The sequence below is a fragment of the Magnolia sinica genome, chromosome 15 (genome assembly GCF_029962835.1).
Source record: "Magnolia sinica isolate HGM2019 chromosome 15, MsV1, whole genome shotgun sequence".
Lineage (NCBI taxonomy): Eukaryota > Viridiplantae > Streptophyta > Magnoliopsida > Magnoliales > Magnoliaceae > Magnolia > Magnolia sinica.
This window is the reverse complement of record NC_080587.1, coordinates 77,391,622-77,410,735: the sequence shown is the minus strand read 5'-3', so window position 1 is coordinate 77,410,735 and position 19,114 is coordinate 77,391,622. Positions and strand designations below refer to the sequence as shown.

The following is a 19,114-nucleotide window of genomic DNA, read 5'->3' as shown; positions in this document are numbered from 1 at the left end:
GTCATAAACCATAACTACATGTTATTTGGATTGATGTGCATGGCCACTTGGTGGACATCTAGTGTACAGATAAAATGAAACGTAGTCCACCGTCTCAACTCTTAACTAAAAAATGACCAGAAATGCCTAATCAGCATAATTTTAGATTTACAGCCTATGTTTTGTGGGCCCCACACTTTTGGATGGTTGAGCTTGAATTACGTGCATGTTCACTTGTAAAATTCCGGAGTGCATGTGTACCAGACACCACCTAATAGAAAGTATCAAATGAGTATTTCTTCGGCAGCTATTTAGATCCACTACAACGGAAATCCGACAGTGGACTAAAATGGGGGATGCATTTTTAAGCACTAAAAAGGTAGAGAGAATGGATATTTTAAGCCGGCCCATTTTGTATTTTTAAATTTCCTTGTCACACATGTATTTGGTTGTCCCACCAATCAAAACATATATCATTGAGCTTAAAGTATTATTGTAGTTGACTAATCAGACCCTTGATCTTTAATATTGGTGAAATTAGACTACTGACAATCCAATTGAATAGCTCATCTATTAGATAAATCTATCCACAACTTTCATCTCCAACGTCCACAGAAGTATCAGTCAAATTAGATCATTCATCTTTAAGTTTGGCTTAATTGGACAATCCAATTCACGGTGAATATTCCTCTATGCTTGCAAAATTGGGCTATTTTTAATCAACATTAATATAATTAAACACATTATTTTTGGTATTTGTGCATTTAGCTTGTTCATCTTGAATGTTTGTGTATATCGATCCAATTAGACCCTTGACATTTGATATTAGCCTAATTCGACTATTTATTTTTTACATAAATTTAATGAAATAATTCATCACCAGTAGGAAAAAAAAACCACTTTTTGTTGACATGCTAATAGTATTGAAAATTTTTTTGAAGTGACTTTGTGGGAAATGATAAAAATCACAATATTGAATAATCTGCTTCTCAAATAATGTAACAAGATGACATTGGTCTAAGACTTACCAATGAATAAGAAAGAAGGACAATCCAATAGATGGAGATGTAGGAAAAAATTGATACTTCCCATTCAAATGATTAACATGAAGTGTGTGTGTGTGTGTGTATATATATAGTGGAACGTGCGAACCAGTTCGTATGAACTACATATGAACTTTTTTTTAGAACTTATCATATCCTATGAGTCTCGAAAATCTGAACGGTCCACATGAAGCAGAACCTCATGAAACCCCTTGGTACCAATTTTTACTTTGAACCAAAACTTCAATGGGCCATGAAAAATGCAAACAGTTTCTTCCCTTGATTTGAATTTCTCTTTGCTAAGACCCACCAGAATCTTAGATTAGGGTGAAAATTCACCCCCTGAGGTTTCATGGGATTTCGCATCTTATGGACCGTTCGGATTCGACACCAATGACACGTGTACAAAGGTGCGCACGTGCATAGGTGCGTAGGTGAGCATGCCTCTATATATATATATATAAGAGAAGAGAAATATACATCTTATGAGTTCTTACCTAAATAAGACAATTGAGCTTAGAATTGTTAAACTTCATATATTTTTTTCCTTGTTTTTCTCTTTTCTTAGATTAGAGATGGAGGAAGAAGACATAGGCACTTGCTTTTTACTTGAAAATATGGACTTTAATGAGAGAGATTTTCATTATAGCTAACACAGGGAAATCGAATAGAAAAGTGGAGAAGAGAGTGAGGGGGGATATGTGGCTACCACACATGTGCAAGTGGAGCCATAATACAAAATGATCAAAAATCTCCAACACACAAAATTACATCATTAACCTCCCTATATCACTTAAATATAAAAATAAATTAACAAAGCTAAAACTAAAAATTACACTTTAAATTTAACAAACCCATCACATGATGAACCCGCTAAATGAAGGATCACATTCATTCTACTACTTTAAAAACCTAATTAGTTGATTCAAAAAGTCACTCTAGGAATCAGCCCAAATTTTAGCCCAAGCAACAAGTTTAGACTCCTCACCTCGACTTCTCAAATCCACAAGGAAAAAGCATGAAAATAAAAATAATATTCATGAAAATTTGTAAATTGATTGATTGATGAAATAAACGAGTCTATAACCCTTTAAATAGGGATACTAAGACTATGAAGAAGTTTAAGAATTAAACTATAATTAAAATTTCCTAAATTTCGTAACTTATTATAAATAGTAAATTTTCTATTTATAGCTAGTGTCCTATGTGGCTTAACCATGTTATTCTCCTAATTTTTCTAAACACTTTTCATGTTCGGTGCAACTCCTAAAGCCCAACGGATGAAGAGTTATAATCAAACTAAAACTTATTATTTATAGTAAAAATGGAATTAAACGTGGAATTCGACCGTCGATATGATGGAATCTCGCAAATTTGGCATGGGTAACCTGGAATAGCCGGGTTGGTGGGATAAAGTAGCTCGTTCTACCCCAAAATCATATATGGTACATCGAGTAACTCATTCCGGTTTGCAAGATATGCATGTTTTAAGGTTCTGATGATCTTGATGACTTCTGCCTTTAATCGGGCCTTCTCTGATCCATCTTAGATATGAAAGTGTCCGCAACCCACTCTACATCAGTCCCCACACTTCAAAAGAATTCGTCCTCAAGTTCTCATGCTGCTTCGGTTCATAATACTCGGTTTGGTGTGCCGTAACAACACCCGAATCAAAAGTTATGATTAATTTATGGTCCACCTTCTTTTGATCCAACCATGCTACAAATGTATCTATGACACGTTCTACATCAAATTCATTGACATAATGGCAATGTAAAAAATTTGCAATGCTAAAGAGTCCTTATCTTTTCTTGGCAAGGATGCAATTTTTGAAAATGATGGTGGTGGTGATTAGCAAGCAAAGAGATGAAAGTTTCAAGGAAAACGAGGTTTATTTTTCAAAGATAGTGCAAGAATAAGAAACTATAAACTTAACCGAGAGAGGAAGATCAATATTCATTTCAAATCAAACTTGCATGTGCATCATTTCTTTTCTGTAAATCCAAGTAAAGAGGTGTGTTCATGCGCCATTAAAAACCATTACATCTTGGAAGAGTTGAGTCTTAATGAGGGCATTCTTATATAAGCATAAGAAACTTCTAGCTACTTTGCATGAATGGTTAAGATGATCGTATTTATTCAATGGCTAAGAACTCTCTAGAAATTTTCCGTACACAACTATATTGGATAACTCATGCTAGATTATTGGCATGATGTAGAACATAGTTCAGGAATCTGAGAACTTAACTCACTCGACTCAATATTCTACAGGGTTGGGTCGACACAAAGACTTGACTAGAATCAATTTGATATTTAAATAGCACAAGTAGAGCTGTACATCAAGATGAGTCAAGTCAAGTTGTGTCAAGCTTGGCTTAACTCGGCCCTAGTCTAACCCCAACTTGAGCTCTGCTCAATTTGAACTTCGAGCACAACACGCTAGCTTGCATCGGCTCGACGGTTTGAGCCAAATCAAGCTTGAATCGAGTCGAGGCAAGCAAGTTGGTTGAGTCGAGGTAAGTTGAGCCGAGCTATCTTTATTAACAGCTAAAAGCCTTAAAAAAGATACGAATGATGCATGTGATTTAAAGAATAGTAAATCCAAAGTGTAATCCATTTAATACTATATGTTTAACAAAAAAAACAAATGTTAAATCATTAATTTAAAAGTGTAATCCATTCAACACTACCAATAACAACAGGATATGAATAATTAACCTCCTTCAAACATATGGAGGTCCAACTCACCTAGATGCTTGATGCCGTCCTCTTCCACATCCTCAACATCAAAGGTGCTATCGCTCCAAATTATCGGTAATAGCCTTGTGTACAAATAAGCACTTTAATTATTTTTTGTGCAAGTTCGATACTTGCTCACAATCCTGCTTTCCGTGCTAAATGTATATTTTAGTGCCCCCAGTTGTAATTGGAATTAATAAAATGCTACGTGCCAACAATGAAAGTGTAAGGTATTTTGCTTCATGAGTACAAATGGTGCACAAGATATGCACATGTGAAATTTTCATATCACACACACACACACACACACGTATATAAAGAGAGAGTTGAGTCGAGGTCTAAGTCAAGCTTCGAGCCTCGAGTTGAGCCAAGCTGCTCCACTTCAGCTTGTTTTTTAACAAACATAGGCCTCAGCCTGTCCCAAATCTCTCCGGAGCTGAGGTGATTTGAGCTAAACCGGTTGAGCTGAGCAAGCTTTTCGAGCTAGCTGGGCTTATGTTCAGCTCTAACCACAAGTAAAAATGCTAAGAAAAGGATTATATACGTTGACTGAAAATGGAATTAGGAGAGACGCAGTGGATGGCAATGCATGTGAGTCAGTGGCCAAACGGTCCATTTATGGGTGGGGTAGAAAAATGAGAAGGACCGGAACAATGTGGTCCAGTCGAAGACTAGCCCCACGCGGGTCAGGTTTGTGCTGACAATTGGGGCCCATGGGCTGTAATAGGCTTGAGTTTGAGGCCTGATTATCAGCAACCCCCGCCAACCCAACTTATTTCACATTGATGGGCATTTTTGGATGGTGGGTCCCATCCCAGGCGGAGCCTAATCCCTCAGCTCATATATTGGCTGGCATTGTATTCAGGTCCCTGAGACATTTCTCAACCGGGCGCGGATTCGCTACTGAACACTTCAGTAGCCATATTGCTACTGAACACTTCAGTAGCAAAGTGATGTGGTCGCGTTTCATTGGCGCAAAAGTTGGTCTCGGTTGAAAGCATTTAATGCTCGTCCGTTAAAAAAAAGAAACGCCGTTTACTGGCCACGTTTATACTCGGTCTCGGAAACATCCTCATTTTACTTTGATTCACGGACAGCAGATTGGGTACTGAGTAACTCCGTACGCCACAGTAAAGTCCTTGCCCCATGGTAATATATGTATTTTATCCACTCCGTCCATCCATGTTACCAAACATTTTAAGAGAATTAGACTAAAAACGAATCATATACAAATCTCAAATGGACCACATCATAGGAAAAAGTGTAAATTGAATGTCTACTGTTGAAATTTTTTTCGGAGGCCATGGAAGTTTTGTATCAAGCTGATATTTATGATTTCTTTAAATCCATGTCTGTGTGATCTTTTGAATAGGTTGGATGACAAATAAACAACACTGTAGACCTTAAAAAAGGTTTCAACAGTGGAAATCATTATTCCTACTGTTTTCGGTGGTATGGTCCACTTGAGATCTGGATATACTTTAAATTTGGGCTCAATCGCTCCAATCAATTGTAAAAACGGATGGACGGCGTGGATAAACCACATAGACTCAAGATGGGCCCAACAAAGTTCACTCAGTACAACCCAACTGAAGTTCTTCATTTTTCCCTCTGCAACATAGCGCGCTCTCTCTCTCTCTATTTTTCTGTGCGCGACCCATAGTAAATTTTAATTTATCTTTTCTTCCCAAATCTTTCAATAGTTGGGATTTTCTTTTGATAATTAGGGTCATGATTTTCCAGTACTTTGAATTTGCTTGCTTTGATATTTGAATTTCAAGCGGATGTATGATTTTGAAGCTACGGCCACTGGAATGTCATAGCTAATCCGCCACATCTATCCTCAACTTGTGGAAGGCACTTTATTATATTATTTTATTAGGAGAAATACTGAAGCTCGAGATGTGTCCATCACAAGGAAAACAGAGAGATAGGAAGAGCCGGGACTGGTTTTCTGTGGTCGAGTACAAACGTGACCAGTAACGGCGTTTCTTTTTTATGACGGAGGTGCATTAAATGCTTTCAACCGAGCCCTAAGCTTTGCGCCAATGAAACGCGACCACATCACTTCAGTAGCAACATCGCTACTGAACTGTTCAGTAGCTACTCCGCGCCCTTCTCAACCCAAGTCCACATGGGCTATTCGAGGTCCATTCGAGTAGATATGAACAAAGAAAAAAGAAAAAAGAAAAGAAAAGAAAAATCATTTCGTTATCCCCTTCCGTTAGACCAGTGTGTGGCTCTCACCCTTCTTTACTGTCGTAACCAAATTCAGAAACTTTGTTTCTTCAATCCCAACGAAGAATAAAGAAAAGCAGTTCAATGGAGAGAGCTAACTAAAAGAACTCTCTGTTCTTTACTGAGAGAGAGTATCTGAATGTCTGAATGAGCTCCCATGCCTTCTTTAGGTACCCTCTCTCTCTCTCTCTCTCTCTCTCTCTCTCTCTCTCTCTCTCTCTCTCCCCTATAGTTCTATTTGTTCCTTGCTTGAATTTATATCTCATGCAACTATTTGGTAAATGTTATTTTTATTAGGAGACCTTTTTCTTCTAGGAAATATATCATCGGGCATTAATGGTCAAATAGAGGGAGGGAGGGGGGAATGGATATTTTTGAATTGATGGTTTTTAGGGCCTGTTTGGATGCCTGTAAGTTGGGTAAGTGGGAAGTGACTTACAGGGAAGTCACTTACAGGTGGTGTTTGGGGGAGAAAAATCACCTGTAAGTCACTTACAGGCAAATCTACCAAAAAACTGCAGGGGGATGGGGGTGGGAAGTCACTTCCCTGTAAGTCACTTACAGGCTCAACGGTCAGATTTTTAAAAAGAGGGGAAGAGGGAGAAATGCACCAACCCACCAACCACCATTATAGCCATGAAGCTCCGGCCAATGAAGAAGAAGCACCAACCATTGAAAACGGCAATCTCTCTCCGTCTCTGCAATCTCTCCCCCTCCCCCTCTGCAATCTCTTTCCGTCTCTGCAATCTCTCGCTGCAGTTACCGCCTTCTGTCTCTTCTCCTCCTAAAACGGTAGCGTTTCATCTACCCTTTTTTTTCTCCTTTGAAAACGAAAGGGATCGCGTGTTGAGTATTCCGTAAAATCTGTGGGATCCACCATGATATATGTATTTGATCCACACTGTCCATCCAATTTAATACTTAATTTTAAGTCATGATCCTAAAAATTAGCTATATCCAAAGATCAAGTGGACCACAACATAAGAAATAGTGTGAATTGAGTGTATACCGTTGAAAATTTTTGGGGGGCCACAGAAGTTATGGATCAAGATGATTTTATTTTTTTTCCTTCATCCCGACGTTTGTGATCTTATGAATATGTTGGATGACAAATAAAGATCTCTATGGGCACTAGAAAGGTTTCAACGATCCAATCAGTATTTTCACTGTTTCCTGTGGTATGGCCCACTTGAGCTTTGGATATTCTTAAATTTATGGCTCAACGTCTACATCTAGATGAAAAAATGGATAGACGGATTGGATAAACCATATACATTTACAGTGGGCCCAACAGAATTTACTTAGTATAAAAAAAGTATAGCAGCAACTCAGTACGCAGTCTGATTGCATTACTGGTAACACGGTAGTGGGTGTTACCCCTGCTGTGGGCCCACCTTGATGATGTGTTATATATCCACTCCGCCCAACCGTTTCTCCATTGGGGATTTTAGGCCCACCTTGCTTGTGTTGCCAGGTTTTTCACAAAGGAAGAAATGGCATATTAAAATATGCTGCAGTTTCTCTATTAGGGATTTTAGGCCCACCTTGCTTGACATTTCTAAATGGTTTAGATTTTCTAGTTTGCATGGATTGTAGGGCATTTCCATTCATAGTAGATGCCCAATGAGATTTGATTGGTGGGACGTATGCTTACAGTGTAAGTTTTCATTGGCCAACAACCACACTTCCCTTATATGGACCAGTGGCCTGGATCAGAAAACCATGAATGCATCATGTATCTGGTACATAAATCCTATTTATTCTTATGGCCCTTGCAACCAAGGCCATTGTTCAAATGGACCCACTATGGATGGACCATGTCCCAATTCTTCACTTGATCATTAATAACTGTTCAACTGGAAATATCCACGGTACATTTGATTCTTGATTTCTATAATTGGAGCCATGGTTTAGCAATCCAGATGAATAGGCCGCAGTAGGGCTAACCATGGATAGCATTTCTTCAATTTAACGCGGGCCATTGATGTACACTTTGGAATAAGTCCTATTCAAAGGAATAAATGATTGGAGAGGATGATTCCCAAGTGAAAAGGTTTAAATGTAATTTCTATAGTTAAAGAAGACATTGGTAATGTAATTTAATTAGTAGATTTTCTATTAATGTTTTTAAGTTTATTCTCAATGCTTAAATTGAGTTATTATTCCATATTATAGATATTTTGAATTCGTGGGCCCACTTTTATAGCCCACTTGATGATTGGTTTAGCTTAATAATTATCTCAAATATTCATCTTGATGGGCTTAACAAAATAACATATTTGATCCCACGTGTTTTTTATATGATTATAACATTGTAGAATGATTCCCCAATCTAAGCTCTGCTCGATGTGAATATTCAGCTTTCTACCTGTAAGTAACTTACAGGTCATCCAAATAGAAAAACTAACTTACCTGTAAGTGACTTACAACTTACATCCAAACAGGTTACCTGTAAGTAACTTTCACCTGTAAGTCACTTACAGGTAATCACTTACAACTTAAAGTAATTCCAGACATGCATAGATTAGAAGGGGGATATTGTTCTAGATCTTATCATGAGTCGGGCATATTCTTCTTTGGAATCTCTTTAGGGGAAATTTTAACTTCGTTAGACTGCAGACCGAAGTTAGATCTGATGAGAAAGTGTTGAAATCCTGCCGATTTCTGGTAAGATCTTAGGCCTCTAAGTTCTCTTATCTTTGATTTGTTTTGTACGGATGTTTGGATCTTGTCATCGTTTGGAAATTGGTATTCAGAGCAGAAAGCATTGGAATTGTCCAATCTGAAGTAAATGGCCATGATCTGTCCGGTAGAAATGCATGCAAACGCAAGGATGCATCATAGATGTAGGATCAATGTGACATACATTTCGATAACAGGTTACTTAAACTTTCAATTCAAGCTTATGTTTGGATTAGCATGACTAATGATTTGATACATTTGGATGGAAACATGAAGATGAAAAACGAAGCAAGTTGCTAGATTTTAACAGAAATTATTTAGAAGTAATATTATTTACAGGTAAGTCACTTACAACTTAAAAGAACTTACAAGATTTTCTGCTAAATGGGTACTTGTTATCTATTGCTTTTGTGGACGGTGTTAGCACTTATAGATTGGTGATTTATTTTTTAATTATAAATAGTCCATTTTCTTTTGTTTTAGAGTTCTTGCTGAAAAGGGTCTTTTTTATTTTATTTTAATTTTCTGATTGTGATTACAGTAAGTAGCTGAGTTTATGTAGAGATCAATTATATGATTCTAGATCCAAGGATGTGTAGTATATCATTAGTTCCTCCATTCTACAAATGGCACAACATTCAGTGATCAATACCGTTGATCTGATGGGCCTCCTGGTGGATGGACTATTCACTTAAAATGTTGCATATGGGACCATCCAATCTTTCCCCTCTTTGCATTGAATGTGGGCAATTGCTATGCTTTTTCCTTAAGGGTTGTTTGGATGCCTGTAAAATCCTTAAGTTGTAAAGGGATTATAGGTAATTGGATTGCAGTTGGCTGTTTGGATGCCTGCATTTGCCTGTAAAGGCTTTACTAGCTGCAAAAGTATTATAACTTTTAGTTGTAATATGAAACCTGGCAAAATGCCACGCACACGCGCACGTGTACGCACACACACGCATATATTTATTCAAATTTCTCGATTAAGGGTAGCATTGCAGTCTCTCTTCTCCACAATCTCCGGCAACCAATGGCTCTCTTGTCCCTCCCCCCTTACCTGCCTCCGGCAACCAACAACACTCTTTCGGATGACCAACCCTTAGTATTCCCTTATTCCAAGAGTTTAATCTCATCTAGAACCCAAACACTCCAAAATGAATGTCCAGTTAATATCTATATCCACTACTTTAATGTTGAGTGTAAACGTGGTACTCACAACATATCCATGTGATAGTGATGTTGTATCTGGGCACCATCAGTTCTCATGCTTCTAGCTACCTAGCTTGTGCTCTCAGGCTAACAATGCAACTTGAGTGGACTGTAGGCATAAACAATGGAAAACATTCTTCCCAATGCAATGGGGTCCCTAGCCTCTTTTCTATCTCTCATCCAGTTGATCTCCAGAGGCTTTCTTTCAAGTCAACTCATGGTTGTAGAACCTTAAAACTTGACTTGACTCAAAAGTCCATCAGGTAAAGTTGACTCAATGACTCAACTGGACTCAAGAGTCAAAACTTGATAAATTAAAAACTGTTTAAAAATAATGAAAACATAATACAATGCGTAAGTTAATAAAAATGGATACTTACTAGAGAACATAAACTATTCCAAATTTCAGATTGACTGTGATCCCCATTTGTGGTATTATCAAGTTTCTAAAAGAAAAATCAAAATCATACATACATTGATTTTTGTCGATCGATCACTTATTAAATTCCAATGCCTCTCTTCCAAATAACGAAGTCCTTCCCCATCTATCTCAAAAAAGAGGCGAGAAAGGAGAGCCACATCACACCCAGAGTAGGGCTGGGCGTGCACACTTGAGAGATGCCCGATGAGTGTGCGCCACACATGTAGACATGAGATGAAGGAGGGGAAGGAGAGGATGAAGATCCTCTCTTCTCTTCTTCTTCTTCCTCTTTTTCTCTCTCTCATAGACACTGCCGGGGGGGTTTAAGGGCTCTCTCTCTCTCTCTCTCTCTCTAGACCCTCTGTGATAGGATCTATTTATGAGGAGTTAGAGTTTTAGAGGCGAGCACTAACTATGGTGCTCACTCCTACAAACTTTGATATTGCATTACACCATCGGAAAGCCTATAGATCTACCTAATACATGCACCCAAATTGATCAAATCCCTCCGTTAATCAGTGGCATCCACTCTTGACCAAATCCCATGCCAGCCTATAAAAAAAGTATACCACAAGATCTTAACCATTAGATATCCATCAAGAGTGACAAAACGTTTTTAAAAGTTCAAACAAAAGATCAATGATTAAAAACCTTCAATTAAACATTGTAAACCTTGAAAGTGTTGTGCCTGACTAGAAAACCACTTGATGGATGGTCCAATCACCAAGATCTAAGCCACAAATAAGTTCCTTGAGGTAACCAATGGATCTCTTTTTTTTTTTTTTGGTTAGCTTGTTAGTACACCCACTATCAGTTCACACTTCACTGTTAACCAATGGATCTCATGTTGGAATATGTGGCCTCCTTATACTGTATCCTAATTCATGCACCAAATCACAAGACTTTATTTCAGTCACTAATGTAACCTCGCAGGCTGAGCTAAAGCACATAGCACTAAGACCATGGAGTCCCAACACAACCTCAGGTCTAAGGACTAGTCAAGACTAGTGCATAATCAAGTTGATTTGATTTAGGCACGACATCTCCTAGTTCAAAGACTTGATGCAATCCCCCAATGCAAATGTTCACTCAGGTCCAACCACAATAACCTGCATACCATGAACACCCACACTCCTATGTGGGGTAGGGCCTAGGCACCAATTCATTGTTAAGCCTAATGGTGGAGTCATTTCATCCCAACTCATACCAATACCTTTCATGGATTGTCCAATCCTGCCAATATGGTCATGGAATGTAGGGTACCAAGATTCATGAAACACAACCCTCCCTTAGCCAATGGTTGTTGTGTGTCCAAACTCATATTCCCTTAGGAGAACCGGAGGAACCCCTCCCTTTAACCCATAAAGTCATAGATAGTTTAGGCTTCCAACATATTTAATTGTGGGCATCCATAGACCAAGACAGACACATATTGTCATTAATATACATGATTATCTCAATCATCATTGGCTTTCTAGGGCACACTATACCAACACCTTCCCTCTTTACCTCGCTTAATTTTGACATATGGAGGGCTTTCTCATGGTACAACATGTAATACACATGGGTTCCATGCACCAAAAATCTCCCAAATGCAAAAATCCTAAACCTTTTTATAGGTTGCCAACAAAGAACCTTTAGGAAAGAACACTAGAAATGGTTTTCACTAAACCAATAAAAGGCCAAATATTCTGTCTAGTATCTTCAAACATGGAGAACTTTTTGCGTTGACAATCCACTGTGGGTCACGTTGGACTGACTTATCGTGGGCCCCACTTGTACAAACTGAAAGCCTGAACATATTGTACAAACTCTCATCTCATGCATTGTGTAATACCGCTATGAAAAAAATAATAATAATTATGCTTCTATCTCCTCTCTCACCTTTCCCTTACTCTTGCTTTTCCAGCTAAGACTTTCTTTACTGTCATATTCTTTGGCAGACATTGCTACTTCACAGTCTTCCTTCCGAGACTATCGAGGAGCATCAAGAGTTCATATCAAATTTTCTAGTAGCCCTTCAGATGTATGTGCCTTTGGAAAGGAAAAAAGTCTGGCTTCTGCATGGACTGGGTGCATTCGTATCCCAAGAAAACCAAGCTTCAATGCAGGGCATCTTGAGATGCGGAACACAGTCATTGTCAATGCAGTTGTGACTTTCGAACCAAAGTATTTGGTTCAGAGTGAAGATGGACACACACAAGACTGTGACTGGCAATCGGGTTCTAATTCAGATTCTAGAATGTTTGATTCTTTAAGTGAAGACTCCAGTGAAATGGATGAGAAGGAGAGGTTGAGGCGGATGAGGATTTCCAAAGCGAATAAAGGGAATGTTCCCTGGAACAAAGGCAGGAAACACAGTGCAGGTGACAACTTAAGACATTCTCAAGACGAGTTGTGGCTAGTTTTTTTTTTTTTTTTTTTACTTGATGTATTTTCACTTCAAAGTTTTCTCCTCTCATTGGTATGTATTCATTTCTAATGCAGAAACACTGCGGCGGATCCGAGAGCGGACCAAATTGGCAATGCAGGATCCTAAGGTGATGTCATGTAAGAATAGTTTCACATTTTCACTTACAAAGGCCTTAGAAATATCAAAGGCTTAAATCTACTTTATAAGAATGCAACCAAAAAACTTATCATATTGTATAGTCTTAGATACTTTTTCTCTATGCAAGTTAATACCAGGACCCCTTCAATTTTTATATAATTATATAGATATGTATTTTTTGTTTTCTAAATCATCATTGTTCTCATAGTCACCACTACCACCACCAGCATCATAGCTTTGTCCCAATTATTTTGATTCTGACTTATGAATCTTGGTACGCCAATCAATACTGTCTATGCACTACATTTCGTAAGTGAACAAGCCTTTGCATCCCTTGTCACCACCTCAATCCATGGCCTTTTAGGTCTTCTTATCATCCTCTTTTCAGGCCCTTCAACCATAATCAACGTTCTCGTCCTTACTGCAGCCGTCTCCCATGCACAAGACTGAACCATCTCAAGCTCTCCATTAGTTTCTCTTACCGGGACTAGTCCTAGGCTGCTTTGGATGACTTTGTTCTTAAATCTATGCTTCCTAGTCTTCCCACACTTCCATCTCGCATCCTCATCTTGCAGCACTCTTTTATTGTCTAATATGAACACGGTATTAAAAAATGGTTATGTTACGTCCGTAGCGGCTGTTACGTAACGGTAATGGTGGTGCACGTCATGCGATACGGGGCCATAACACCTGATTTGAAGAAAAAAAAAAAAAAAAAAGGCCTTTAACGGGCTCGAAATGACCGTTACGGGCCTGTAAAGGGTGGTTACTGGTTACAGGGCCACAGCCATAAAGCTGGCCATAATGGCCACTTTTACCAATTTTAAATACCTTGAATACGAAATAATACTGATAAAATAATTTATCATTGTGCCATCTTGGTATGAACGTGTTCAATATTATAGGTTTGTTTGTTGTGGGTGATTCCTTGTTTCCATGACAGACATTGATGCATGTGTTCTTTCCTGGTTACATATCTCAAGGTAGATGTTAATTAGCACTAGAACATTTGCGTCGTCATCATCATCATCATCATCATTTATAGCCCTTTCCGAGGTATTTGTTGTTGGCTACTCTGGAATATTTTTGTACAGTTTGAAAATTAGTTTAAATTATGCATTCTCTCATGATGAGTTGAATATGCAGGTCAAAATGAAGCTAGTGAACTTGGGGCACGCTCAGAGGTGTGTTATCGTCCATCACTTTTTACACTTGAGAATATCTCAAATTCTCAATGAGTGTTTCGACCTTTTTTCATGCTTTTTGCACCGGTCAATATCAGGTTCTTTGGGAATGGGGGTGCTTCAACACGAATCTTTGATTGATTTACTCATCCAGTAACTTTTACCATGTCCCATTCCGTTTTCAATTTTGCGATTTATTATGTATTTGCATAAGAACTATCCATACAGTCATAGGAATGGTTTCATAAATTTGTAAAGTTGAGACATAACTTTTGAGGAATTTTCTGGTAAAAATCCCAACTTTATAAAGTGTTTAGGTTATTGGATGTAGTTTTGACAGGACAATGCTCTTTGTTCTTCACATTATAATTTATAAGCAAAGAGAAACAACCTAAAAGCTTCAATAATTTTATTTTTATTTTTATTTTTGGCTTGGTTTGCTTTTCTTACTGTGCCTTTTTCTTGACATCCTTTGAGGGCCAAATGGAGTAGCCATTTCTCTTTTTATGGATTCTCTAGAATGCCTTGATGCATTGGCATGCTTTTACCCTTTAATAAATTCATTCTTAGAGGGCATTTGGATCGTAAGTTGCTTAAGATAAGCTACTTATTCCACAAGTAGCTTCTCGTAGTTTCTAATTATTCAGAAGATTAGTATGTTTGGCAAACAACATACTTATCAGCTTCTCCTCTCTTTCGTCTCTCCTGATCCCTCTCTTCAACAACTTCTGAAAAGTAGAAAAGCTTTAAAAAAAAATAACTGAAGTAATTATGTACTTTTAAGTTAAAGAGTTACTTTTAATTAATCATAAACCAAACTTTTCTGAAATAAGTCATGTATCTACTGCTGTAAGTAGAAAAAGTAACTTATTTGGTGGTATCCAAATGTGCCCTTCGTAACAAATTGTTATTTATCAGAAAATGATAAACAAAATTCTTTCTTATGTGGGTGAGAATCATGGGTGGTGCATTGTTGGCAGAATGAATTGAGTTTGAAAAAATTTTAATAGGTGAAAATGGGACTTTGACAGGTAATTAAAATATTTATGGTAAGCTCTAAAACTTGAAGCACAGAAACCTTGCAGAATCAACCCATCTCAAGGTTGAGTTAAAAGGGCAATTTATATCTTGAAACCCGAGAAAAATAAATTGAGTTTCAGGTCTACCTTTCATTGTTTCCTCATCAATTGCTAGACTAGCTTTGAGCTCTTTCTTTTTCTTTTTCTTTTTTCTCTCTCTTTCTTTTTTTTTTTTTTTTCCTTTTTAATTTTAATATGGGTCTTATCGCATCAGTGAAATAGATAGTCATTTTTCTCAATTGTGCAGTGAGGAGACAAGAGTAAAAATTGGGTTAGGAGTACGGATGGGATGGCAACGCCGCCGCGGAAAGTTGATGATCCAAGAGAAGTGTCATCTAGAATGGCAAAATTTGATTGCAGAAGCTTCTAGGAAGGGCTATGAAGGTGAAGACGAACTGCAGTGGGATTCATATAAGATTTTAGACAAACAACTTGAAGAGGAGTGGTTGGAGAGTGTCGAGAGGAGGAAATTGATGCCAAGGCCAAAAGGCAGCAAAAGAGCACCGAAATCCCCAGAGCAGCGGAGGAAGATCTCGGAGGCCATTTCTGCCAAATGGGCTGATCCTGTAAGGGCATATACTGATACCTTAAAGAGGCATGTTTCATATCTCTTTTCATTCTTACATGGGTGCTACTCTCTTCGGGTTTGTAAAATTTCTTTGCTTCTCCTATTAGGGATACCGTGACCGGGTTTGCTCCGCACTCTCTAAGTATCATGGCACGCCTGTCGGAGCTGAAAGAAAACCAAGAAGAAAACCAACTGGAGAAACACTGTCTGTGAGAAGGAGCGCTACGAAGAGGAGAGCGACCGATTGGTACAACAGCACTAGAGCTGAGGGTAGAAGTCCTGGAAAAGTAGTGTCTAGGAAAAAGAGTAATGTACCATCATACAAAGATCCATTGGCCAAGTCCAAGTTGGAAATGATAAAGAAGATTAGAGAGGATAGGGCAGCCATTGAAACCAAGAAAAGGGAAGCCACGGAAAGGGCAAAGTAAGTATTTGATTTTGTCTTTTGCAAGCCATTTTCATTTGGGTTTACTAGCAATGCTACAATTATCAAATGTGTCATGAATACCTGTTTTCTTCTTACATCGAAACTTCTGAATTATGGAAACACACTCATGCTACGTTTGAATGCACAAATGAATTGAATTGTGAGCATTCAGCTCAATCTAGAAGAATTGTGAGAGAATTGAGAGAAACTAATGATGTTCCTAGCATTCATCATGATGAAGTAGCCCTCAAACTAGTTACCTGAATGTTAAGTAATTGCAATTACGAGCCCAAACCATCAATATGAACGCTAAGGAAGTCGTAATTTGGTTATTTCCACTTTATTGGATGAATAATAAAAACTCAATTCAGTACTGTGGGCAGAATTAAGTAATGTTGATTTCCTTTCTTAGATGGTTTGTTTTGATTTTGGACTCTAGTAGTGTGACATTTCAATGCAATGGATTTTTCCGATATTTCTGTTTTTTTCTTTTATTCTATTTTTCATCTTTTCTTTTTTTAACATTGTCGGCTATTGCTGCAATCAGGTTGCTGATTGCTGAGGCTGAGAAAGCTGCAAAGGCTCTGGAGGTCGCTGCAATGAAAAGCCCACTTGCCCGAGCTTCACTAATGGAAACCAGGAAGCTTATTGCCGAAGCAACGCGGTCGATTGAAAGCATAGAGACAGGACAGTTCACTTCATCTAACAGTCAAAAGATCAATTCTTTCAATTCCAACGGCTCAGCAAACCACTTCCATGAGGAACGGGATACAGAAATTTCCGAACTGATTCCACATAAAAGAGAAGTGAATGGAACCCATCTTATCTCTTCAAGCAACAACAACCACAAAGACTTCAATCTCGACAAATATGCTTTGAAGTTACTAAATGGGAGTGAATCTTTGCCTGCAATTCAAAGTGCTGAAGGAATCCATGACTACTTTCCACCCCAATCACATCCAGACAGTGCAGAAAAGCAGTTGGGCAAGACGGATCAGCTAGTCGATCCACCTGAACTCAATGGTGCTGGAAAATGCGAGATCATGCCCTGTGAAGGAGAATTGACCGGAGTTGTATCGGCAAGGGAAGCTGAGAATTCATCATCTGATACTGCATCTAAGAAGAAGTGGGTTTGTGGGCGCCTGGTTGATGTAGCTGAAGATTAGGAGAATGTCCTCAAATATCAATCTCTAAAGCCGATTTTGCAGATATAGAGTAAAAACAGTCCTAGGCTGCGTTTGGATGCGCAAGTGAATTGAATTGTGAATTGACAAAAATTTAATATTGTTTTCTTGCATTCATAATGAAGTAGCCTTCAAATTTCAGTTGATTTTTATTGAGGTCCAAATTAAAAGTTATGCATGGCATTTTCGAGTCCAGACTCTGAATATGAATGCTAAGGAGATACCAATAAGGTTATTTCCACCTTAGTAGACTAGTAATCACAATTCAATTGGATAGTGCATCCAAACACACTCTAGTAATCACAATTCAATCAGTAGTAATTGCAGTTGGAAGGTGTGGCTTCTTCTTCATTATATTTACTTCTGCATACAAAATTTGGCTAACGTAAGAACTATGAAATTCTGAATAGGTAGTTGTTGTTATTATTATATCTGTATCTTCCTTTAATCTAATCCAAAAGAAGATTACTTGTCTCTTTTGTCCTGCTCTCTCAAGTAATCAGGTGATGGTGAAGTGTCTGTTTGAGTGGGCCATCATATCTACATTGATCAGGAGCAGTCCTTTGATGGCCCAGTATATGGTAGTAGCAGCCAGAAATCAAGTCAATGAAACTTTGGTGTCCATCCATGATATCATGGTTAGCAGAAATGGACCAAAAATGGATAACAGTTTCCATTCCCTGGGCCGAAATTTGAAAATTATTGGATGGTTAGACTGTCCAATTTCTGTAATCTTTGGGCTCTGGCCAACAAACTCTGATTGCCCAACCACAAGATGCTGAGGATCTGGATCCTTGCTCTTGCTCGGGTTGTAGACTCTCGGGAGTTTCAACACCTGGTCAAGGGTTCGAGTATTCATAGGTGGTGAAAGCCCACTAAGGCGTGGGGTGGTGTGTGTGCGAAAACAAACAAAAAAAAAAAGAGAAGATGCTGAGGATCTTTTTATGGTGTGTTGGTCTTGTTGGTAATGATGGTTACTTGTGGTAGTTGAACCAGTGATCTAGATTGTCCATCCAGTGGACCCCACATTTGGATGAGTGATCGATGAGAAATGTACCCATTGAATAATTGTAATCATTTTATTAGAATGGAAATGGGTGATGTGGACATTTTCTGTGACCCCCAAAAAAAGGATGGCTAGAATTATCAGATCGTGGCCTCTCAACCATGGTCCATCGACCCACTGGATCCACTTCCTCATATGACCGTTGTTACAAGGGCCATCGTGTGAGATCCAAACCGCTCATCAAGTGGTACGACTGTGTGCATCTTGCAAAAGGTAATCTCGGTTCCAGATTAGTCGGGTCAAACAATTTATGCCGAATCTGGACCGTTAGTTGATTTTCTGACCATCCATTAATTCTGTGTGCATGTGACGCACAGCCTATTTCTAGCCCAGCGGGTCTTCGCTGGGGTATACCTGTTGAGCGGCTTGGATCTCAAACTGTCTAGAAGCAGATTGCCTAGTGAGTAACTCACTACGCTTAGCGTGCTGAGTAAACTCTGTGAGGTCCACCATGATTTATGTATTTTATCCGTCCTGTCCATCCATTTTATCCGATAATTTGATGGCTTTTGCCCAAAATTGAAGCATATTTAACGTTCAAATGGACCACACCACAGGAAACAGTTGAATTAAATGTCTACCGTTCAAAATTTCTTAGGGGCCGCAGAAGTTTTGGATCAAGCTTATATTTTTGTTTTCCCTTCATCTATTTCTATATGATCTCATGAACAGGTTGGATGACAAATAAACATCACTTTGGGGCCTAGAAAGGTTTCGACAGTGGAAATCATTATCCCCACCGTT

At 38.5% G+C, this 19,114-nt stretch overlaps 1 protein-coding gene across 1 annotated transcript; it reads left to right on the top strand.

Moving 5' to 3' along the window:
- The first annotated feature begins 5,971 nt into the window (after positions 1–5,971).
- On the top strand, positions 5,972–17,445 carry LOC131227113 (uncharacterized). The gene is made up of 7 exons (XM_058222828.1): positions 5,972–6,169; positions 12,255–12,677; positions 12,799–12,851; positions 14,009–14,046; positions 15,373–15,691; positions 15,801–16,117; positions 16,668–17,445. Exons 1-7 carry the CDS (start codon positions 6,157–6,159, stop codon positions 17,284–17,286), a joined length of 1,782 nt encoding a protein of 593 aa, XP_058078811.1. The 5' UTR covers positions 5,972–6,156; the 3' UTR covers positions 17,287–17,445.
- The last annotated feature ends 1,669 nt before the right edge of the window (positions 17,446–19,114 follow it).